General features: G+C 47.8%; 7 protein-coding genes across 7 annotated transcripts; 3 read left to right on the forward strand and 4 right to left on the reverse strand.

The window, feature by feature from the left end:
• Positions 1–825: 825 nt before the first annotated feature.
• Positions 826–1,383, reverse strand: BO88DRAFT_352108 (uncharacterized protein; the record flags this gene model as incomplete). Its single annotated transcript, XM_025703576.1, has 1 exon — positions 826–1,383. The coding sequence occupies one exon, from the start codon at positions 1,381–1,383 to the stop codon at positions 826–828; it is 558 nt and encodes a 185-aa protein (XP_025557803.1).
• Positions 1,384–5,065: 3,682 nt separating this feature from the next.
• BO88DRAFT_439058 (uncharacterized protein) lies at positions 5,066–5,903 on the forward strand (the record flags this gene model as incomplete). The annotated part of the gene is made up of 3 exons (XM_025709697.1): positions 5,066–5,457; positions 5,531–5,548; positions 5,616–5,903. Coding segments are annotated over 3 exons (411 nt in total). The 3' UTR covers positions 5,617–5,903.
• A 920-nt stretch (positions 5,904–6,823) lies between these two features.
• Positions 6,824–7,818, reverse strand: BO88DRAFT_352073 (uncharacterized protein; the record flags this gene model as incomplete). Its single annotated transcript, XM_025703567.1, has 4 exons — positions 6,824–7,036; positions 7,087–7,297; positions 7,353–7,639; positions 7,702–7,818. 4 exons carry the CDS (start codon positions 7,816–7,818, stop codon positions 6,824–6,826), a joined length of 828 nt encoding a protein of 275 aa, XP_025557805.1.
• Positions 7,819–8,437: 619 nt separating this feature from the next.
• On the forward strand, positions 8,438–9,407 carry BO88DRAFT_190745 (uncharacterized protein). The gene has a single exon (XM_025701814.1). It carries the CDS (start codon positions 8,876–8,878, stop codon positions 9,251–9,253), a length of 378 nt encoding a protein of 125 aa, XP_025557806.1. The 5' UTR covers positions 8,438–8,875; the 3' UTR covers positions 9,254–9,407.
• A 2,385-nt stretch (positions 9,408–11,792) lies between these two features.
• Positions 11,793–13,839, reverse strand: BO88DRAFT_190765 (BRcat and Rcat domain-containing protein). Its single transcript, XM_025701815.1, has 3 exons — positions 12,718–13,839; positions 12,032–12,554; positions 11,793–11,969 (listed from the first exon to the last, which is right to left on the reverse strand). The coding sequence occupies exons 1-2, from the start codon at positions 13,716–13,718 to the stop codon at positions 12,068–12,070; spliced, it is 1,488 nt and encodes a 495-aa protein (XP_025557807.1). The 5' UTR covers positions 13,719–13,839; the 3' UTR covers positions 11,793–11,969; positions 12,032–12,067.
• A 3,566-nt stretch (positions 13,840–17,405) lies between these two features.
• Positions 17,406–18,237, reverse strand: BO88DRAFT_352099 (uncharacterized protein; the record flags this gene model as incomplete). The annotated part of the gene is made up of 2 exons (XM_025703574.1): positions 17,406–18,144; positions 18,197–18,237. 2 exons carry the CDS (start codon positions 18,235–18,237, stop codon positions 17,406–17,408), a joined length of 780 nt encoding a protein of 259 aa, XP_025557808.1.
• A 2,267-nt stretch (positions 18,238–20,504) lies between these two features.
• Positions 20,505–22,626, forward strand: BO88DRAFT_439060 (uncharacterized protein; the record flags this gene model as incomplete). Its single annotated transcript, XM_025709698.1, has 6 exons — positions 20,505–20,967; positions 21,020–21,233; positions 21,285–21,435; positions 21,519–21,660; positions 21,813–22,299; positions 22,344–22,626. Exons 1-6 carry the CDS (start codon positions 20,766–20,768, stop codon positions 22,624–22,626), a joined length of 1,479 nt encoding a protein of 492 aa, XP_025557809.1. The 5' UTR covers positions 20,505–20,765.
• Between the last annotated feature and the right edge of the window lie 380 nt (positions 22,627–23,006).

Genomic DNA, 23,006 nt, shown 5'->3' on the forward strand with positions numbered 1-23,006 from the left:
TGTATGACGATCGGGGCAGTTACGCATATACTGGCTACTATACCGAAAGCGGACACGGCATTTGTCTTTGGTGTAAGCCAGAGCAGATATGGGTTCAGGTTGTAAAGCTGAGAAGTCATCAGGAACTGCTACGGGATAACAAGATGTGTTGGCAGACGGTTAGTATGGACTTGATTTTCTGTCATTGTGATTTACTGATTAATATCCAGTGTCAGGAAAATGCGCTCGATCGATTATTGTACACTACGTGATTTCATTCCGTATAGGTGGCACTGTGTTTGAAGAATCTGTCTATTGGAAGTTGCTTCATCATACATACAATATCATGGATTGATAGCCTCTCATTATACTCCGGAGGAGCCTCAGAGGCATACAACACGTCTCAATTGTCCATCTGCAACCTAAAGCCAATCTCTTCCACTTCTTATGATTACCTAGTCAGCTGCACACAATTATCTGGAAACACCACGAAACTCAGTGTTACTTGCTCGTTTTCTGCTATTAGTAAAGTCTAATCTTCTCACTTTCCTGCGCCATTAGGGCTGTAAGCAAGAATTCCCCATATACCTATATAGGTCGCCAGCACAGAAACGGAAAAGACGAGGCGAAAAGGGCCCCATAGTAACCCATACCAATCGCACAAGGTAACATCCATTTTATTCCTGCTTGATCACCCCGACTATGAGATAGACCGGGTCTGTTGCAAAGGTTCCATTATCATTGGCAGAACCAATAAAGAAGAGACCCTTCACTGGCGCTCGTGTTCTAATCGCGGAGGCACGGACCCTGAGGTTGAGGTGCTCCTAGTGATCTCTCCTCTTTGCCTTAGACGCTAATCAATGAATGACCGCCGGTTACTCCGGGCTTGGGTTTACTGGGGCATTGTTGCCATTGTTTCTCGTTCTGGCTTTCGTCTTCCTGCTTTAGGGATAGTTGCTGCCCTTCCTGGTGGTGAATCTGTTCCGAAACGCGATTTGTTTGCGTCAATTGCAATCCGCCATTGCGCGGTGTTGGCTGAACGGCTTGGTTCTGGCTCTCCTGGTTATGACCTTGGCGGGACGCTGGGACGTGTTTGGATTGTGACGAATTTGACACCCTACGGTGCGACACTCGCTGACTGAATTGATTCTGTTCTCCTTGATGTTGAGCCTGACTCGCCAGCGGCACGTGCACCACATGGTCTGTTTGCGCCACGTCTGACACCGTATCATGCTGCGCCGACTGAATAGCTGGAATATGCTGTTGGCATTCCGTTTGGCTCTGTCCAGAGTGGTTGGAGTTGGCGCCCGGCATTCCGCCCGACGACATCTGGGCCACAACCTGGGATTGCCATTGCTCCAGACTATTTACGCGTTGCAGTAGAACTTGTTGCTGCTGGCACATAAGACCAATCATTTGTCGCATTTCCGGTTGGTATAATGCTTCCTGCTGTCTTATAGTCGCCGGGGAAAGCTGCTGTTGGGCGATTGCATTTTGAACAGCTATAGCTTGCTGTAGTGCCAAGGCTTGTTGTGATGTCCAAGGCCGCTGCGGCCCTAATGCTTGTTGTTGTTGGAGCGGGAAAGGGTAGCCCCCGTGCGGCCGGAACTGCACGGGTAAAAACTGCGCTGGATGCGCGAGATTGAATATTCTTTGACAACTGGGACAAACAGCCAGCTGGTCTCCAGGGCCTCGAGGTAAAAGAGGAGATTGCTGACAACCGGGGCAGATGTATGCCCGAGGAGTGGTAGGCACTTGGAGATTGGCATACATTTTCGCGAGAAGGTAAATTTCAAGTTGTATGAAGAATGATTGCTTGAGAGCCGATCTGGAATGATGATGAAGTGATAAGGATAGTTGGGAAAACGGCTTTTATTTATGAATGGTCGTGATCGTCGACTATACTGGCATGCAATTGCATGGTGAATATATGCTTCCTTCAATCATTGAATTTGCTGAGCGGACGGTCCGATCAACCTATGATGAACTACTTACTGGGGTCAATAGAGAGGTTAAATTGACGGTGCAAAGACCGGAGGATACGATGATGTTCCGAATCGCTGGCTTGCTGCTGGAGCTGACCCACCCGGATGGCATTGAAAGTCTGTTCAACACATCTGTTCAACACATCTGCTCATACAGCGGTTTGAATATCTACCTGCATTATTAAAAATTTCGGTTGGGCTGGAGCGGCCATTTTTAGCGTTATTTGTGGCCGAAAATGGCAGCTCCAGCCCTTTAGCTGACTCCATCGCCGTGCAGATAACATGACCCATGGTCGCTCTGCCTAATGCTGTAGTGCCATCCGGATGATGCTTGTTACGGACCCCTGCTAGTTAACCTGACAGGTGAAGCGGACACGCCAGGCAGAATGCGCCGATAACGACGACGCAGAGACTAATAACAACTCTGGAATGGCTGTCGGAATATACTGCCCTCCGGTACCGCCCTGCTCCCATTGGTCGACCTTTCTTAGTAATTAGCTAGTAAGCTGGTTAGTTCGATAAGGCGAGCGTACGGGCCACCCAATAGGCAAGAATACACTCACTTCCCACAACGGCCATGCATCATGTGACACGGATATACCGTCATATACGCCAAGATATACGGTTCGGTATAAGGTATATGGCACGGGTATACAGGGAAGGATACGGGAACGTATACGAAGGATAGGGTATTTTAGGACACTCATTCGTGTACTTAGCTAGTTTTGTTTATTCGTGCTCAAAAGCACCTGTCCTTACGTAACCATACATTTGGGAGTTTACGTAGCGATAGAACACTCGTCCGCACGTACTTACGAATAGTTGCGCGGCATTATTTGGCTCTACTTCTCTTCTCTTGTCCAGGGCCAATTGTATCTTAGATAGTCCTCAGCCTGAAGACCCCTGAACCCAGTTCGACGGTACATATTCTAGTATAGCTAGGCTAACAGGGACATGGAAGCGATCCTAGGGTTTGACACTTAGCAACAGAACACCTGTCCGCACTTACTCTAGAATAGTTGCGAGGCACTATACATGGGCATGTGAAGCATGGAGTGGCAAACAAGGAAGTCCACACTAAAATCGAAGGATACAGGTGTTTCATTTCCGGCTGGTGATTGAGGGTAAGGCAATAGAGGGCGTTCGCGGGTGAGCATGAAATTGTAGCGGGTCCCTACTATTAAGTCTGTGCCAACTATTTACTCGTTACTTACTTTCTGGTATAGAAGGGCAAACTGAATGTTATTGCGTCAAGGTAGAAGCCATAAGAAGACTTAGCGATCTGGTTTCCGCGGGCGCTAGCTCCAATGCCCGGTCTCGACGATCATGCTAGGACAAGTGAAGTTGGATTTTTAGAGTCCGTAAAGAGCAAATTTTCAAAGACTAAATGCTATTGCATAGGATGGGAGGTTTCGGGGACAGAGGCGGTATCCGTGGGATTCCTTAAACCGCTGGAAGAAGCTATGTAAGAGCTACGATAACACTAACTGAGATCGGTGTTTTTAGCGCTTCCCGGCTATGGGTTCAGTTGCAGTTACCGTTGAACATGCCGCACGGGTTGAGCGCGTGCAGTTGGACGTGTGTTGAAAGCAATTCGTACCGCTGTTGCAAAGGGGCTGATACAAGCACCGGCTCAGAATCCACGCTTGGGCCGAGTAAGCACTAGTCAAGACCGGTCATCTTTGGCGCGACTTTAGAGTTCGAGTATCCAGGCTAACATGATGGCCCTTTCTAAGTGGAGAATCGTCAACTGCGAGTGTGACCCAGATGAATGTCGCTTAGAATGATCCCTGTTCAACTTTTTGGTTCATGATCAAATATCCCACTATGGTTTAGTTGCCTTCTGTTGATGCATTTTCTCGGACTGTCAGAGGTACTCCATTTTCGAAAAATCTACTAAGCACACTGATACTACCCAAGGATTTAGTGGCGATACCTAGAGTTGGTAACATAGAGTCTAATGGGGTCAGAACTACGTAAAACAGCTTTCCAGAGAAGAAAGTAGCCATGACGCGTCGGAAAAGTACTTCTGAATAGCCGAGGATGCCAGAGCTAACAAATTTCATTGGACGTAAATTTACCCGCGCCCTTGGCTGAATTACCGCTAACATTATTGCCATCACAGGCGAGTCCCTTCCTATTGATACCTATTGATACCTTGACGAGAGTTCTTCGAAGTATTATGAGTCCTTGAAATCAGATTTGGACAAATGCTAAGCAATGGACAACTCTCCTCTCTCATTGGGTTTCCTCGTCGAGCATTGCAGCCGCTTTATTGCGCGCTAAATGGTCAGCCGTCTGAAAGGGCATACCGTGGGGGTTTCTACCGAGCTGCGATGTCTTAGATCTCAGAGACGAATACGACGGACTTGCGGCTAGCCTGCTTGGTACAAGACTACGAATTCAAATAACTTACTTTCCTGTCGGCCTCCCCTCGCTGTATACATAGATGCATGGGGTGAATGAGGCCTCTCTCGAAACCTCTACATCAAGCCATTCCTAAATACTTCCTTTGCCGCATTTCCAGATGGTGCTGCATTCCGGGCTAAATTGCCATCGATCGACGTGGGCGTTTCCCAGTGCATGAGTCCCTCTGACATCACAAATGATCAAGAGCTGGATTGTGAGAGATGCAGAGCACATGTTCTCCCTGTGGGCGGTGGTACATCTTCTGTAGATACACCGACCGACGTGAGCGCACCCCGAGGTGTCAGTCAAGAATCTTCCCCCGGGACCGTTCAGAATTAGGGTAGAACCGCAAACGACCGAGGCCCATGCCAGAATCTGCCTTGACCATGACTCTTGACGAGCACTTACACGCTTCTGGCACAATGCGAATTCCCGAAGAGCAGACACTTGAATCATGAAAAAACTCTGCAAGTCCTGGACGCGCAGAAACTCGTCGTCAGGTCACCGTTGAGTGCCACAAGGGTCGGCGAGGTTACACTCGGCCCCTGGTCTGCCCATGCCTAGAACAATGGCCTCGATGTTACCTTCAACTCCGGGCTTGTGTTGGATGGACCGTTTCGCACAGGGGTGGTGCATGGTTTCACCTTGATTATAAGTCAACAAGACAGCCAGCCTTTACTGTATAAACCATTATGTGCGTCCTAGGTTGGGGCCTCTCGCCTTCGCGGTATTCAAACATCTCACAGAAATCCCATTCCTCCTATCATCACTTGTACCCTCCGACAACAATGAAGACTCACCTGCCACGACTGAACGAACTCCGGAAAGTACTGGCATTGGCTGAGAAGAAATCGCATTCCGGTACCTGTTTGAATGCCTCACACGACACTGAATCAGCTCCGCCAGATGATAGGAAGCCGAAGTTCCAGGCTGTCTTGGGTGAGGGCATTTTGACCCATGAAAACGGTGCAAGCGACAGAGATGCAATGTCGGAGGTTGACAGCGTGCTCACAAATGAGCTTCCTGAGTATTCTAATGATGTGGCTGATACGTCTACAAAGGCTCTCACGGTGTTGATCTGCGAGTATGTCCCGTCCTATGATGTCCCAAACCCGGCCGTCATTTACTCTTGAACTGTGCTGATCTGTTTCTTCAAGTCTCGAAACCAGAGTCTGGTAAGCTTATCTCCGTTGCGCTATCAAGCGACATTTTACGGAACCTCGAACTGACTGAGAGCTATAGAAAGCTGGAGGAACAGGTGAAGGATCAAAATCAGGAAAATCACCGCCTGCACAGGAGAGTGAGCGGCATTTTTGAGAGTGTCCTGATCTCTCACACCAAATCCCGTCGTTCAGCTCGGTACAAGGACATGGAGTCGGAATGAACGTCGCCGGGCGAAGGACAACGGAACGAACGTTTCTCAAGCCAGGCCGGGATGGTACCAATGGGACAAGGTCTGAGTTGCGTCGCCTAGAATTACTGTCTTTCACCAAGCTTGTCCGGCCGGATCTAAGATCTGCTCGAATCTAGAGTATATAACTATCTTCAATTGAGAGTGAATGTTTGTGCTGGCCGTAGTAGAGCGAGGGCAACCTGGTCTGTCGATCCCAAGATAAAGAAATTAATTTGTCTAAACAAACTAGCTACATCTGATCGCCGGTGACGCTCGTGGTTGAACGAATCAGCCGCGCAGTTGATTAATGTGACCCGCGGTTCGGTGAAGTGGATCTCCAACATGTCCGCGAAACAAAGACGTGAGGATGTGTCACCAACGTGTGTCGCACCGCTCCCCCTGCTGGTGCTATCCCTAGCATTTGAGCCCATCGAAGCTCTACCGTGCGTTCAATCATTTAGAAGATGATCGGCGCATCCTGGTGTGACGTGGGAGGCAGATCACGTCTGGTGCCGCCTCGCGACGCCCACGTTCGATGGCAACGTCACCATGGCGACGACGTCGTAGGCGTTCTATATTTTCAAGCCATTTTTCTTTTTCTTTTTTCCCGTTTGGGCCAAAGAGTGCATTGCGAGTGTTCCCTTTATCTTCCCCGATACCACTAAGCCTGCAGTGGTTAACGATGTGGACTCCTGACTCTCGGACTGGATGACTCAGCAAGCCATCGGTTTGGCGCTAACTAATTAATTATTTTAGCCCTGGCGGGGGCAAGCAGCCAAACAGACGTATGGCCAATTGGCCGTGACGCCAAGTAACGTGACCACGCGTTTGCACACATTCCGCTTTCCGTATATCTCCCAACTAGTTGCACATGTTCATCATTATATATTTTGTTACAAAAGAGAAGCCTTCCAATTGCCTACTAAGCGTCTAACATATATATTAATGGACAGAAAGAGAACATTTCTTCCAATGCATAGCGGATGTACCCAGCGGATCCAGCATGTAAATCAAGTTACGCCGTGCCCGTTGGTGCCGGCACACGATACTGCAGGCTTTACACCATGTCCGGTGGCCGACATACTGGCTCGGGGCGTTTGACAGACGCCTCGGGTACACAGTCCACAGGCCGGTTTGTACTCCGACCGCGAGCGTGCGTGGCCTCCTGCGGTGGCACGTCCGGGTGATAGTGATAGCGCAGTCGATCCAGAGCGCCCCGGAAGTCGTCCAACATGATGGTGTCGCTCAGGTACTTGAAAACGAACGCCAACTACAGCAGGGTCAGTGCTGATTTTCCTCTCGTCAGTGACGGCCGTTTACCTTCCAGAACGGCTCCATCCCCGGGGGGTAACCTAGGCGGTTCTCGACCCGGATCGCACACATGTCCACCACCGCAACACGATGGAAAACCATGAACAGGAGCATGACGCCGAAACGTGGGCTAATGCGGATCAGCTGCACCAGCGAACACCCATACCCACGCTGGATGACGTACAGGAGAAAGCAGGTGGTAAAGATCCACCAAGGGTCCCTAGATTCGCATCAGCAATGCGAAGCGTGAGGAGGACCGCACTCGGACACCGCACCGGAAGAGCGGCTCGAGTGGCCGAGTGGTGGTATATAATGCCTGGCCCCGGTTGAAAAAGGCAAAGTTGGCATAGATCTCGACGACCCAGTACGGCTGGGCCGCCAGCAGGGTGATCAGATACAGTAGCGTGCCCCAAGGGGTGAAGAAGCCGCGAATCTTCATCCATGCAATCATGTTATGGAGGGAATGCGAAATTATGAGACCAACGGCCGTAACCGAAAGATACCAGCCCTGGGCAGGCGCATGGAGAAAGATGAACGTTCCATGCCCGAGGGCTAGGGCGGGCTAAGCGTCCATATCAGCAGGTATTAGTGCCCCATTCGCCCTAATCACACAGTGCAACCTACCTCTGCCACGATGATGGCGATCATGACGATAAGCGAGCCCATCAGGAATCCTTGTCCCCACGCCTCCACGACAAGGATGTCCGGGTCTCTAGGAAGATGGCCAGCAGTCGGCGTCATGACCCCGCTCCCATCTCGCTCTATCAACGGAGAGTTGAAGGAGGTCCCTGCATTGAAGACGAGACGGCGTTTAAATCATCGGGTGTGATTAAGCAAAGCGTTCGCCGCCCGGCATCGTCAACTGCCGTGGGCGATGGACAGTAGGAGGGAAGCCGGCGACTGTGACTGTAACCAGCGACCCATCGACATAATAAGTAACCGGGGCTTTTCACTAGTCCAACGCTATCTCGAAGACTAAGACACCCATCGGAGTTCCAGCTGCGCCCTGCATGCGGGCTTCTTTTTGCCGCTCCAGACCGGGGGTTCGGTTGCTGTAATCCGTAGAGCATCATCCGGCACTACCGTAGATGGAACAGGCCCACACCACTTGATCCTCCAATGTCTCTTCCTTACCTACTAAATGTCGGCCTGAGAGGACCGCAGCGGAAAGGAGGAATACACCTTTCGTCTATTGACTTTTAGCGGGATACGAGATAAAGAACGGGAGGAAACGGCACAACGACCACTATTCTGGTTCCCTTTACGTCAATGGTACTCAACATATTTTTATTAATTATGGCGACGAGGACTCTTTCTATTCAAGTGACATCATCAGCTCAACGGTCATTTAGCGAACGGGGTTAGCCGAAGAAGTGCATCCCAACATCCGCAGGGTTCATATTAACGGTCCGTAATTCGCAAAATTGCCATGACTGTGACAAGTCTCAAAATCTAGAACATGGGGGTGCTACCCTTTCACAGGCTTCAACTGAATATATATCGGGTGGAAGTACACACTCCCGCGACAGCTGATCTGTAGCTCGACTATTCCCAGTTTTCCTTCCCCATTGTCTTCTCGGTTATAGTCAGCTCTGCTACTCCAACTCACACCCTGTATCTACTGCTGCAGAAGAACACTCTAACGGGCGTTGAGCCTCCGGCTGAGACAAAAATTCATCCCCTCACACAACAATGATTTCAGGGAACTGACAGCTGCAGCCTCGAGGGCACCGCTCAGAAAAAACAAGAAATTACCCCCATTGGCGTGTGACCAAAACACAATTTTACCAAGCCCTTGATGAGGCGCAATATGAATCTCAGAGGCTCGAACAGGGATTGTGGCCAGACTCGTGCAGGGTCGATGTGGGTTCTGCCGCAGACACTTCAAGAACTCTGCAACCTACGACGGCTTTGTCAACTGCAACTCAACGCCCTGGCCCGAGCTAGGCGAGTGGTCGCCACTGAGCGGAATAGACCTGCCACAGAGCCGATGGGAAACCTGGAGACACACGAATGTGACCGGTGTGGAACAAAGGCATCAGTGTTCCTTGCTTTGTGTTTTCACCGCTTATGTCGGGGTTGCGCTGGAGCTGGAGTGCCAGGCACTTGGGTTGATATGTTCCGAAACTGCCAAGTCTGCTTTCTTGAAAGCTTCCATCAGCCCCGAAGAACATGAATGTATTGGCTATTGATGTTCAGGCAGCTGCGGTGATCGATCGTGACTTTGTCTTTCGGAAAGCAATGTTTACGAGCCTGAAGATGACTAAGAAGCGACATAAATATAATAGTATGAATGACGTGAATTAAGGTACTATGACAGCCAGTAGGAAAACATAGTGTTGTATGGGCTGCGTACGTACGGGATCATAAGGCTAATATAATGTGTAAAGCTAGTGATCCTGCTACGATACGTCAGAATAATGAGGGAATCTAATTTTGGCCAACACTGTCGCTCAATGTCATCGGGCCTGCTCCTGTAGGGGAGAAAGACGTCAGTGGCATTGGCACTGGGCTAGTCGGCCTTTTGGGCTGCTTAATGGTTCAAGTTCGCATCTTTTACGGACAGGATGACTCTCCAGCCTACGGCGGGGCCGCCGCCCGACTCGTATGTAGTCCTATCTCTCCTAGTGCCTTAGAGTCCCATGCTACAGTAGCAGCAGTATAAGGGACGGCATCGGCTTTGTGCTTTCAACAATGGTTCTCGGCGACCTCCATCGCGGCATGTCCGCATGGTAGGTGTGTTGCTAAATTTGATCAAGTATCCACCCAGTCCGCAGCCAACCGGTCCTACCGGTGGTTTCCTCGTGTCAGCTGCCGCTGCCCATCCCCCACTTGTTGGTTCCGTCAGCCACCAGTTCTCCGTGGAGAGTTGTTCAGCAATGAAAGGCTCTGTCTATATGTAATGGGCGCCCCGATATCCCTCTGCTGAGCAAGTAGGATTGCCACCGGTGTGGGCCCGCCAGGGCACCCACGGGTTTCTACCGGTTGGCGAGGGAGATCACCCGGGTACGTTACATACATGTCGGATGTACCCTGTGAAGCTTCCGCTCTCTTTGCAGAATTCGGTGCTTCTAGATCCGTTCGTATCCACCCGGTCTCGCAAACAACCGGTCCTGACGGTTACCTTTGGCGCCAGATGCTGCTGGTCGTCGCCGGCCGTCCAGCAGGTCTCGCCATCTATACGGCTCGCTCCCACGGAATCGAGCATACCTGCTCACGCAACTTCGCACAGGCCACTCATGGCTGGCGACATATAGAAAACAACATGGCTTCCAAGAAGATAACCTGTGCGAATGCGGGGCGACAGAAACAGTGGTACACGTGTTGATCGACTGCCCGCGGCTTAGCACACTGCGCCAAACACTACGGCGGTAAATTGGAGGAGCATTCAATAATATATCAGATATGCTGGGAGGAGCAGGCCACGGTAGGGGAGGTAGGTTACAAGATGTCCCGCCAGACAGCAGCGTTCTCGGGGCGGTACTGGACTTTGCGGAGGCATCGCAGAGATTTCGAAGTCGCGCGCCACGAGAGCGGCAGAACACAACGCCAGGCACCGGCCCACACAGGCCTTGACGAGGCTCAAAGTTCGTCAGGAAAGTAATAGTTCACGTTCAAAGATGTACATAGAGAGTATAGATAGTGGATCCTGCATGTCGCCCTAGGCGAGGGGTCAGCGTATGAATCATCATCATCATCATCATCATCATCAGCCTGTACTATATTGCTCCTACGATATTGACAGCTGAGAGGACACATACTGAAAGGATCTATGTATGGGCTCGAAGGAGATACAGCAGATGTACATTAGAACCTGTGTTGATATATTAGTGATAGTTGCCCTTTCGGCTGAGCCGCCGGGCGTTGATAAATTGTGTGTGTGTGTGTGTGTGTGTGTGTGTGTAATATATTGCCAAAGGTAGTACAGCAATGGCACCACACCTATTATTATCAAGGTCCAGCTTATTTGCTCTATAACGAGTTGCGGCATGTCTATCTCGAAAACTGCTAAAGCTGTCGAATGCAGTAAGCAGGTAGTCAAATATATCCGCTCCAACCTGCAAGTCTTCAGCTCTCCTAGAGCGCCGCCAACTCGAATTGAGCAAGCAAGATCAATAACACTGATTATACTGGAAGCACTATACAAATATCTTCTCAAAAAGCCTGGCTTGTACCTAGACAAGATAGCAATATTCCTCCAGAACAAGTCATTCAAGTCCCGAAGATCTTTGCACCTTCACACATGAAGGTTGTTCCTACATCGTGATGGAAAGGATCAATATAAAGACATAATCAGCATTGGCTGGGTCAATCAAAGCGAAGAATCCAAGACGAAGCTTCTTACACAACTGAAGATCATGATCCAGAAAATGCAGGAACTTCGGCTTCCAGAAGATATAGAGGTCTCCTCTGTTAGTAGAGGACCTCTGTTCGATTGCCATTCACCAGACGATTCCCTACATTTATGGCCTTTTTTCAGTGTCCAAAGCTTCCATCAACCATTTACCAGTTGGCATGGTATTTGACCCGAGACTTGACTGAAACTCAGGACAACACAATCGTGGTTGGCCTATCGTATTCACTCGTGGCGATCTCAGCAGCTTGAATATTCTTGTCTGCGGTGATGATATTATTGGCATCATTGACTGGGAAACAGCCGGTTGGTACCCGTCATACAGGGGATATACAACAGCTTGCCAAGTCAACCCCCAGAATTCTGTATAGATCAAAAAATTGACAAACTTTTCACGTCCCTGCCAGACGAACTACGGATGGAGAAAACTTGTCAGAAATACTTTGGACATACTTAAGAATCAATATAGTCATTTGCACAACCACCATGCCCACCTCAGACTCACTTAAACTTAAACCCTAGCCTTCTCGCAACTAGTCTGTATACAGTTAGAGTTTAAATATACTTGGCACTATTTAACATATTTTATGAGTTAAATACCTTCACTTCTTGAACCCGTGTTTGTTCTCACTTCGGTCAGAGTCTGTTTCTTCTGCAACGATTGCATGCTTGAATCCGGCATTGGCGACACTCGAATATATATTCGCGTAAGTGATGAAAGCACTCTTCACATCGATGCGGCCCACGTAAGTATTTCCATTTGCTGTGCCCACACTCGTGATTGTCTCTGAGCTCTTGCATAGTTCTTGCAACCAAAAGATCTCGTGCTGTCCGAGTAGTGGGAGAAGGAAGGGTTGCAAATGGCTCCTCATCTGCCACAATTACATCCTCAGATTGCACCTCCTGAGTTTGAAAATGAGGCTCATGAGCCTCCGGTACGAGCTGACCCTCCACAAGGGCCTCGTCGGCATCTTGTGGGAGGGCCGCAGCTGCCGGCTGATCTGCTTCTCGATCGATTATTTGATATGCACGGGCAAGGAGACGATGCTCATTCCATTGTTCACACTCGCATTTCTTCCACTCCAGTCCGCAATTGTAACAGAATTCGGCACCGCAGCGACAGCTATTGTCGATATCCGTTAGATTTGCAATTGTGGGAAAACGCATAAAAGAGAAAATAAGAAAAAAGAATAAATAAGTCAGAAACACGAAAAAATAGAATAGAACAGAATAAAATGAAATGAAATTAAATAAAGGGTTTGGGAAAAGGGAATAATGCCACATACATCATATGGTTGCAACCATAACTTAATTCCACCACTCGCCAGCATGAAAAGCAACGTTGCCACCCATTTTCCTGTGCGGTTGCTAGTAGCTGTTGCAGGGAGGAGTCATCGGGACAGTCACCAGTATGTGCTCGTCCTTTGCAGTTTGCACAAGTTGTGTGCCCGCAGTCAGGACATGTGGCCACTTCACCACTGATATGAGATATGTCGATGAATGCACCACAGTTGGGAGAGTAGCAGTACGTTCTGTTCGGGGTTTCGTATTCAACCTTCTTTTTCTGATACTGCTCCACTAAATCAGACTTCAAGAATATGCGAGCAGTGGTCAGATTTATAGGTTGCCGACAGCATCGCGGAGGAAAGAGAGACTCGTCTGTCATAGAAGACTCGAAGAGATCTGCTAAACAGGACCGACAATACTCGTGCCGACAGGGAGCGCGAAACACGTTCACGAAATCGATTAGTTCCCTGCAAGCCACACATCGTCGGGCTCGCGGTAAAGAGTGACCAGCTCGTTGGATTACCCGGGCAGACGATTCAGCACACTCATTTTCACTCTCTCCTGTGTCCAAGTCTCCTGTAAAGCTGTAGTCTTCCATATTATTGACATATAAGATTTGAAGTTTAGCTAAGGTCTCGTCATCCAGAGCCGCTGACTCCGACTCAAGCTCACTTGGAAGCACATTACATCTATCTTCCGTCAATTGGCGAGCAATAATCCGGTCTTTTGAGGCATTCTCTTCTTCGACTTGGGTCTCGGCCAGAACATGTCCATCAGCTTGCACCGCAGTCGCGAAACTCATGGCCATTCGCCTATCCTGCAGATACTCTGAGATATTTCTCCATTCCTCGTTTTGCAAGTGGAAGGCCAACTCTTCATCTGTAGGGTCGCGTGACTTTCCTTTGGAAGACTCGAAATAAAGGTCCGTCTCTTGGAGCTGTAGCTGGACAATCAGATCGAATGTTGGTTGATCGATCCCTGGATCTAGCACGCAGGCCATCGTGATTTAGAGAGGTAGAATGTGTCTGGAAAGCTAAAAGTGCAGTATTGAGCAGCAGTCTCGAGTTGTTTGATAAAAAAGGAGGTTACAGGTTATCATTCCATCACAAGTTGACCCTTTGATTCGCATACTGTTCTCTATTCGAGTGCCTTGGCATCTCGCTAGTCATTACCCCGCTCACGTGAGACCGTGGTGAAAGGACTTGGAACAACTCATAGATCAAACGTTGTCCATTTACAGTGCCATAATGAAACCAGCTCATTAATGCAGTCCGAGACAGTCATGGCAGTTGTGCAAGGCATGGTAGAGGTTTATGGTTTGTGTAGTGATTGAGCGCTTCTACTGTGCTGTCGAAAGCTCAGGGTTTCTTTTTCTCTTGGCCTTATTCCAGAGAGAAGCTGCGACGACCATTGTAATTTTGGAGAGGCCGGCAGTAAAGCATCGATTGTACAGCGGGATCATCTGTTCGATGAGCGCCAGCTGGTTTTGTTACGGATATCATACAGCTTACTATCGCTGCATACTACCTTTCTTGACCATCCGCCTCTTTTTGGGTGGGCCCGTTAATAACTTACATCCACATAACCTCAACGGAGAAAGCAGTTCTATGCTGCCACATTGGGGAAGACACGTCACAACCATTTATGCATGCAGTTGGAGAGGAAGACACTGTGCGCGTATGATACATCACTTAATAACCGCTACCAATCAGTGGTCTCGTCTTATCTCTCCTAAGTATGCAAAGATACCAAGTTAAGCAGCCACTGGTATTCCAGAGTCAATCTTCTAACTTACCTCAACATCGTTAACAAAGAGCAGGACGAGAATGTTAAGCTTTATTTAAGATAGTCAAGTAAACCCTACTGAGTCAACACACACTCTAAGCTCCACAAGCTATTTATACTTAGGAGGAAATAGAGGATGCCTTTTTCTCCTATTTTCCAGTCTTCCAGCCTAACCCGTCTCTTCCTACGGCCGAAGAATTTTCTCGTCTAGCACATCATATGAATTAGAGTACTGGTTCTAAGAGATGCAGAAAAGAACTGGTCAAATTCGCAAGTACAGAGTTTACGCATTATTATAAGATCAGCAATAAACTCCAAAACTACCGGGCTCTCTGTCAGGAACTGCGGCTCGAGGGGCCTTTTACTAGCATCACACAGTGCCGAAAGGTATGTTTTCCCTTGTTCTTAATAATCAGTGACTTAGATTCGCGGGACTAAATTATAAAGGCTCTTATTAAAGTGCATGTCAATATTTTTGGCCTAATTGACTCTCGCCGCACAGAAGCGACTGTTCGAAGATTTCCTAACCAAGCCGCGCTCAAGAAGTACACCAGAGAAACCCAAAAGATATTCCCTAAGCAAGCAGCCAAAACAGATGGCTTCCTTAAAGAACTACGACACAAAATCTTCTGATTAGATACGACTGGCGGTACTAGTCCTTTTGAGCTAATAATGGGAATTTTGCTTCGAGGCTACAAGCTTAGGGCATACTCTGTAGAACGGATTTTTAGAATGTCCTATGTTCTATATGATATATTAGGCACGAACGTTCTTTGGTTTTAGGGAAAGAATTAGCTTGAAGTCCACATATTTTCGCGTCTCAACTTATTAAATCAGCCCTTAGGTGCTAGTGCTATGCAATACCTAATTTATACTAGAGAGACGGGCCAAGATAATTCAGGAAGCTTTTTGCGCGTTCGAGAGTAGTTCTGCATAATCGTGGGGATCATCGCGTATTACAGGTGATGGGTGCGTTTCTAATTTTAAAGACTTGAACTATGGGTAACAGTACCTTGCCACTTTTTTACTTTTTTATTTGACAGGCAATAGACGATAAATTGTTGAAAAGTTGATTATATCATCTTACTGTAAATGTAAAAGCGATTGAATGCTGGAGATCTGGAGATAGATGATTAGTCTGGCAAAACCCTCCATTGCAGGAATGGAAAGATGGTGCGGTCCGCTTTAAACTTTGAAGATCTGACTGTAATACCGTCAGGATTTTCTGATCATTGAGTGATGTTGGTTTCGCTCGATAGAACGCCCCACCGAGAATGGATGGATGAATGGATAGTTTTATTTACGCTGACCCCACCGAGAATGGTGCACAAATGGTGTTTAACTGGGCCAACTGTGATCAACCCTTCGGCCGTCCATTCTTTTCCGGTGCAGCTATATTTAGCCAACTGAGACTAGAACTAGTGTGAACTATGGTCAAGTGGTGATCAACTACGATCAACTCTCGGACCCACTCAGGTCAAGGTGCTGTCCACCATGATCAACTACAATCAACTGTCCGCCCCACTTAGGATCAGGCGCTATGCAAGCCTCCAAAATCACTTCTTGCCTTGGGCTAGCGGTGCTTAGTTAGCTGTAATGATAGGTTGCAGCTGTAAATTTCCCACAGCAGAGAATAAGATCGAAAGCCTATCTCATTGTCGCCGAATTACTTGGCACTTTAGAGAGGCGGGTGCCTTTACTACCACTGCAAATTCTTTGCATGTTGACAATTTGAAGTGAACCTTAAGGGTGACGACAATATACTGTGGATGTCATGTCATATTATGGTGTTGATGTTTGATCTGGGGAGCAATTTATTTACGAGAGCAGAGTTGGTCGCGCCAATTATCTTCGTCATCTGCCAACATACATTGTGAAACCTTGTTCCATGAAGATTTCTGCAGGTTAGTGGCTTAGGCCAGCGGATCACGGTAACTGCTGCCGGGGTTCTTAAGTAGATTTGTATTAAGAGATAAATACTATGTTGGAAGATGAAGGCACTAAGTACATGGGCTGAGGTTTAGATCAGTGTAGGACTCGCAAATAACGTTACTCAAAATCCCTTACAACCATGTAAATATGTTTGAGGAGGCGCATAGCCATACACAATTAGCTGGTCAGCGCTGAATCTATGACCCATCCTCACAGGTTGTCGACTCCCGGTCTCTTGTCTCGAGTTTCCAGGACTTGTTGGGCTTGGTGTTTTGTACGCTTACAGCCCAAAAACCAAAGTACAACGGAGGTTAGAAGAAGAACACTTACAACACAGACAACAATCGCACCCGCAAGCTTGGACGTAGCGTTGCTTTTCGCCTTATGTACCCTGCGGGAATACAGAAAACAGACATTGTGAAAGTTATTCCGTGGGATTTGTCGGCATTAGCTCTAATAACGAAGCTACACTGGGACTAGTGTAACTTCGTTATTAGGGAAGCCTATTGAAGTGAAAGAGCATGAACCGTCGGCAAGAAGTCCCGCTGCAGTTAGTCTCCTTAATTTCAGGCCCTTTTTCTTTTGCGAGTCAAGTTGAGAAAACATCTCATCGATTACTAGACTAGGTCACTAACCATAAGTCCTATTTTCTGTAACGTCCCGCCGATCTCATGGTACCCACATGTCCACCGCTCATTGCAGCCTTCTAGTAGAAAAGGGTTTGTAGCCTTCTAGAGAGTTATGCTTGCGTTTTACTCGTCTAAATACAGAGAACTATGACATGGCGAGCTGCAAAGTCTCTGGCCTTTTATGAGGAGACTTGAATGCCTGTGTCCCTTACGTCTGGCACCGAGTCGCATTGATTTATCAACGGCTTGCAAAATAAGAACATTCATTGATTCGCACGGACACCTTTCTGTCATAGTTGCAACTGAGACACACTGACCACTCACTGTATCTTCACACCATTTCAGTAATCGTACTTAGTTTCAGCCGATCGACTGGGAGAGTAGTGGGTAAACGGATATTTTGGCTGCGTGATTTTCCAAGGTGGGGATGATGCCGGATTCAATGAAAGCATCATTCGTGAGCTCAAAATTGGAAAGTCTCTGAGAAGATCGTGAAAGGAGCTTTGCAACCGGAGCTTGTCAATACAATATGCAGAGTATTGGCTCAGCCAGTTTAATAAAGCGTCATGCTCATGGAGTCTGAGATATGACAGCCGCACAGCATCAATAACTGCAAGCTGCGTATCAAGACGATTTGGTTTTTCCAGATCCATGAAACAGGCAGTCACCTTTTCGAAAGCCAGATGCTGAAGCTCAGGGATAAGGTATGTCCCTGAGAAGATATACAGACGTATGTGGACCAATAGTGGATGGTTCTCGGAAGTAAAATCCGCCGCTGGGGGTGCAATAATAGGCTTATCCTCGACATCTGCTTCAATACCGTGCGGAAGTGACTTTTGGACGGGCTCGATTTCGCTGATCACAGTAGGATAATCGCCCCTGTATGCCCACTCAATGAAGCGTGTAACTGTTCCTTCTGTCGTTTCGTCAAATCTGTATATTCCCTGTCGGCCCTCATCGAAACTCCCATCCAAGGCAGCAATCACTGGTTCGCATTTCAAGCCGAGCAGCTTTCGATGGATTTTAAATAAACGTCCTGCATGACCAGCTTGGAGAGAAACGAGCTCTGAATCGAGAAAACTATCACGAGGTTACTGTCACATACGTCAATTTTCTCGAACAAGTAACATACTCAATATATGACGATTCGCATTTGTTGGCCTTTTTCTCCATGACTATTTGAAAGAGCAGCGATGACACTGGTAAGCTAGCAATGAGAAGTTTATTAAATTGCAGATTCGAACGGACAATTCAAGGCTGGAGACTCGGAAGGTGGTATTCTATCGCTTTTGTTCGCCTTTTTATGTTATGACTTCCTTAGCCCCGGTGGGTCTAGATGGTGGCACAACAAGGACTTCCAATCATCACCATATCGCAAATTGCTGACACGTGCTGTGTCATTATTTGTCAGGAAGATACAGGTTGCCAGTTTGATCAGGTAGTGATTTCTATCGACAACAATACGTGTTGAGTGAGACCGACTGGGCAAGTCTGTATAGGAAAGGGTTGAGATGGTGCTGATATACATGGATCTTCCTTACAGGCAGATAATTACTCCATCAACCCGGGGAAAGTGTAATGCAGTGTACTAATCTCCGAATAGGAAACTCAAATCTCCTTTTAAACCATAGCAGGGTCGCTCCTTCCTACTCTTCTCCCCATTCTCTAATTCTGCGGGGCGAACGCCTGATCTGGACCCATAATAGCACACTTCAAGCCCTTGAAGGGTACATGGAGCCTACGTTCCGATAAGACGCGGATTCTCTCTTCTGGAGGAGTCTTCGCAACCTGGTTTTCTGAACTGGGAGCGCAAAGGTAACATAATGGCAGAGTTCCCGCTCGTGGTTTCCTGTTATGCATTTATTGGTTAAAAACCTGGCGACCAGGACCAGATATGGCAGTGTGGCAGCCTAGGGAACTCTTGATATGCTGCAGCTTTGGTAATAACAGAGAAAAATCTCTCGCAACAGGGCCTCGTCATCCAATAAATGCATGACAGAAAACGACGAGCGGACCCTCTGCCACTATGTTGCCTTAGCGCTCCCAGCCCCATAACGAGAGAAGGTATTGATTTGCTCGTAATGCAAGAAACGGAGGAGAAAGATAGGCTACTGCTGTGTCCTGCAGAGCAGTCAAAAGGGGATCTACCTAAGCATTCCTGCCCTACTAGAGCATTGCCAAGTTCGAACCAAGGAGGAACGTAGCTGCTCTGTCACATGGATAGGCATGGCAATCTATAATACGCTCTGTCTATCAGGCGTCATTTCATGTCCCATAACCTTATCTTCTTACAGCCTTCTTCAAATCCCTCACCTTTCTTTGTCCGCCATCTATTTATCGACAGGACGTCAAATCTTAGGCCTCGAAAGCCGCGTCTGAGGATGGAAACTAAAAGTTTGATCCTACGGGACATCGACTGGAACTCGACGAATAGGACTTAGACTATATATCGCAGAAGCTGTACGGGAAGTTATAAGTGACCACAGGATCCCCGCTAGAACCGGTTGTCATAACGATCAGGCTTCTAGTGTCTTTCAAAGCACTGGGACGCGTCAAGCAGCAGCTCGTTTCTCATGCTTCTGTCTTTGCCATCGGTCTGAATTTTCCTCAAGGTCTAGTCCTTGCTGGCCCTCTTTAGCACGATCGCCATTATTACTGCTGACGAAAACGGCATGTTGTTCATAAGCTCCAAAGACGTGGAAAGCTACAAGTATGAATTTGAAGTTCTTGGTCTGATCGAAAGGGAACTTGGCGCGTATGAAAGTATGCTTTTGGAGAGAGTGAGCCATGACCGTGTACTAAGCTCTCTTCAAAAGGCAACGCCACGGGGATTCTGGCAATAGGCTGTTGAGTTAATTAATACTTATGTTTGACCTATTCGGATACGCGGTAAAGAATTTCGTGTCAGTCTTTTCCATCAGTTAGGACCGCAACGGAAGGAATGAGTTAACCGCTATGGTGGCAATACAAAACACACAACGTCAAGAAGAGAGAGGATTCTGGGAGCGTTAAGATGAACCGTCTATTCACCGAATCTGGATTCGTATACTGGGCGTTCCATCTACTCATTTTGGTACGACCTGATTCCATGTGATGACATAGCTGCAGATAACTGGGCAACAACTTATCGTACGGCTCCCTCACATCTGCACGTACGGCACCGACTGGTAGGGGGTGCTGGCTAACCTCGCTGGCGGATTCAACTAGATCCAAAAGTGGCAATTACGCTGGCGCAGTTCTGTTAATACCTAAAGTGGTATAGCATGACTGTTTGGTGGGCGGTTAAACTATTTGCCGATCATCAGACCCACGGTTCGGTTGAGCTTGATGCAACTACCCCGCTCGATATGCGGATGAGTTGCTAGTGGCTTTTATTCTTAATACGTCTCCTGACGTAGTCGTCTCAGCCACGCTGCTTGGTTGGTAGGTGTGACGAAGGTCGAGAACATAAGAGACGTCTTCAGGAAGTGTGCTGGGTATGGAGGTCAGGTAGCTATGCATGTGAAAATGTAGGGCTACTGTACAGTAATGTAATTGTGGTGGAAAGCGCCACATTGACGACCCCAAAACGAGTGGCTTGTTTCGTGCGCGACTCCGCAAATAGCATATATAAAACAGCATGCTGTGCCTTGGGCACTTGGTAGGTAGTACTGGTCCGATGAAGTTTTACATTCTCAAGCAGATCAATTATCTCAGACCACATGGACCGCGACGAGCATCTTGAAGAGGTTCAAAGGATCCTCAAGTATCGATTCCGGGATATCACACTCCTATCAAACGCACTCACAGCAGCCGGTGCAGACTCGGATAATTATGAGGGAAATAGAAGACTAGCACCAATTGGCGTGGACGTAATCGGTCTTTGTTTGGATTTTGACGCACATCAGAAAAAGGCCAAACCAAGTAAGAGTCCAGGGACGATAACCTTGTAGGATCTTTCTCAGTGGAACACCAGGGGAAACTGCCGTCCTAAAACAACAAATTTGTTGTTACAACCATCTAGCATTCGTTGCTCAACGCACATCAATCGATAAGCACATTAGATTTAATCCCAGGTCTGGAAAAGGAAGTACAACTGTTGTCGGAAAATCCCTTGCAGCAATTATAGCAACGGCATACTTGGACTCTGGGAATCATTCTGATACCTGGGGCGTTATGAATTATATAGGGTCGGGTATGTCCTATGTCAATCTGACTTGGCTGACTTCCGAGTACAATAGCTTTTTCATCCAAAACCAAGACGGCATAAACCCTGCAATGTTGGAATCAAACGCGAATTGTGAAGCACAGTTTCCTATTATGGATCCACTTGCAGCCCCATGCAATATTTTATCGAATGTGCATACGAGCCAAGTGAGCGTGGTGTCACTGGTATAGACCCTAACATGCATTTCCCCAAACTGAGATGGTGGATAACGGGCTGACAAATATGATTTCCCTTATCAATGAAGCAGGAAATCGAAGCTGGAGGTGACTTCATGGCGGTGCCCAGGAGAAGACCCGCTGAAAGCGCTCCATGTGAGACCCAGGGCAGCAAAGCGAAGGTTAGGCGGTCTCAGCGCTTCACCAACGATCGGCTCGAACCTTTCCTTACTCGTGAGTCCGAAAAATGCAGAGCCTTAAGAATCGCCGCCCCAGAAGAATCATACTATGCTCCTGACATCCACATGGAAATTGCGAAATTGGTAAAAGATACTTCAACAGAGCTGCCCAAAAAATTGTTACTGGTGTTGCTACCTCACAATCAGTGGTAATTCTGAAGAAGGCCATTCTAGGGTGGCGAACTCAGACGGGTATTGCCTCCTGGCAACTATCCAAATCAGCATCCAAAGCAGAAGCGTTTCATATAATCGAGAATATGAATCAAGATATGATGTGCTTGTCCCTTCTCCGACGGTATTACATCCTCCGTCTGTTTGAGGATTGCAGAGGGTGTGATACGCCATCATTCGCAGGATTTGTCTCAGTCCAGGGAAACGGTGTCCTTTCTCGTAAAAGGGGAAACCCCCTGAACAATGCGGAGAATGACCTGACGACAGCAATGATGAAGGAGATATTCCCTGCTCTACTGCCTGGAACACAAGAATACGACGACAAGCGTGGTGCTGTAAATTTCTATCGCAAGCTTGGCCGGAAGTTTCATATGTTAACATCAAGTTTCGGCAAAGGCATACTTGCACTGATGCCGCATTATGACCTACCTGGAGGACCAGACATCAGCATTTCGGACAATCAGTAAGCACTTTGAGACCCAAATATTGCCCCACTAACTAATTTAGGCTTCATTCTCTGCGCGAGTCAACATTTGCGCAAGTCATTTCCATTCTAGCACGCACCCAAGGTGAGGCTTTGCGTCAGTTCAGCGCAGCTGCCGAGAGAATCGTGGATGCCGTGATGGAATTTCCGGTAGAGCGTTGCCCGGTATTTGAACTTGAGGAAATTGCGGATAGCCAAATATTGGAGTACCCGAAGAACTCATCGAGCCTACTTTCCCTTCTCGGGTTGAGAAGGCATGCTCAGATTATGACAGGTCCATATCCGCCCGCAGACGAATCAATTTAGCTAGGCGAAATTGGAGGTAGTTGATATACAAAACGAAGAATAGCAACATTTGCGTCTCCTAGTTGAAACTAAATTATTACAAAATGGGTATGCATTGTAAATCATACTGTCGGAGAGACGCAGTGTGACTGTAGGCTTAGCATAACTGCTATATTCGTAACGTCATCCGAGCGGCAAATAATGCACCGAATTTCATACCGTGCACGCCTGATCGATAATTTAGTCCACTGTTGCTTATATAAGTGCTTGCTCGCAGCTTCTAAGGAATGAAGGTAGCCTGCCTATGACCTCTTGCTGTATGTAACTCGAATGGGAATGCAAGGAATTACTGCTCCAGTGCCACGTATTCTGTTGTCACCGCGGAAGTATATAAAGATTAC

The sequence above is a fragment of the Aspergillus vadensis genome, assembly GCF_003184925.1.
Source record: "Aspergillus vadensis CBS 113365 unplaced genomic scaffold BO88scaffold_34, whole genome shotgun sequence".
In the NCBI taxonomy this organism is placed as follows: Eukaryota; Fungi; Ascomycota; class Eurotiomycetes; order Eurotiales; family Aspergillaceae; genus Aspergillus; species Aspergillus vadensis.

Bases quoted from the DNA above. Each gene is read 5' to 3' on its own strand.
- BO88DRAFT_190745 (XM_025701814.1), top strand. From the start codon at position 8,876: ATGAGGCGCAATATGAATCTCAGAGGCTCGAACAGGGATTGTGGCCAG.
- BO88DRAFT_190765 (XM_025701815.1), bottom strand. From the start codon at position 13,718: ATGGCCTGCGTGCTAGATCCAGGGATCGATCAACCAACATTCGATCTG. The intron at 12,555-12,717 runs GTATGTGGCATT...TATCGACAATAG, and splicing joins TATGGTTGCAACCATATGAT to CTGTCGCTGCGGTGCCGAAT.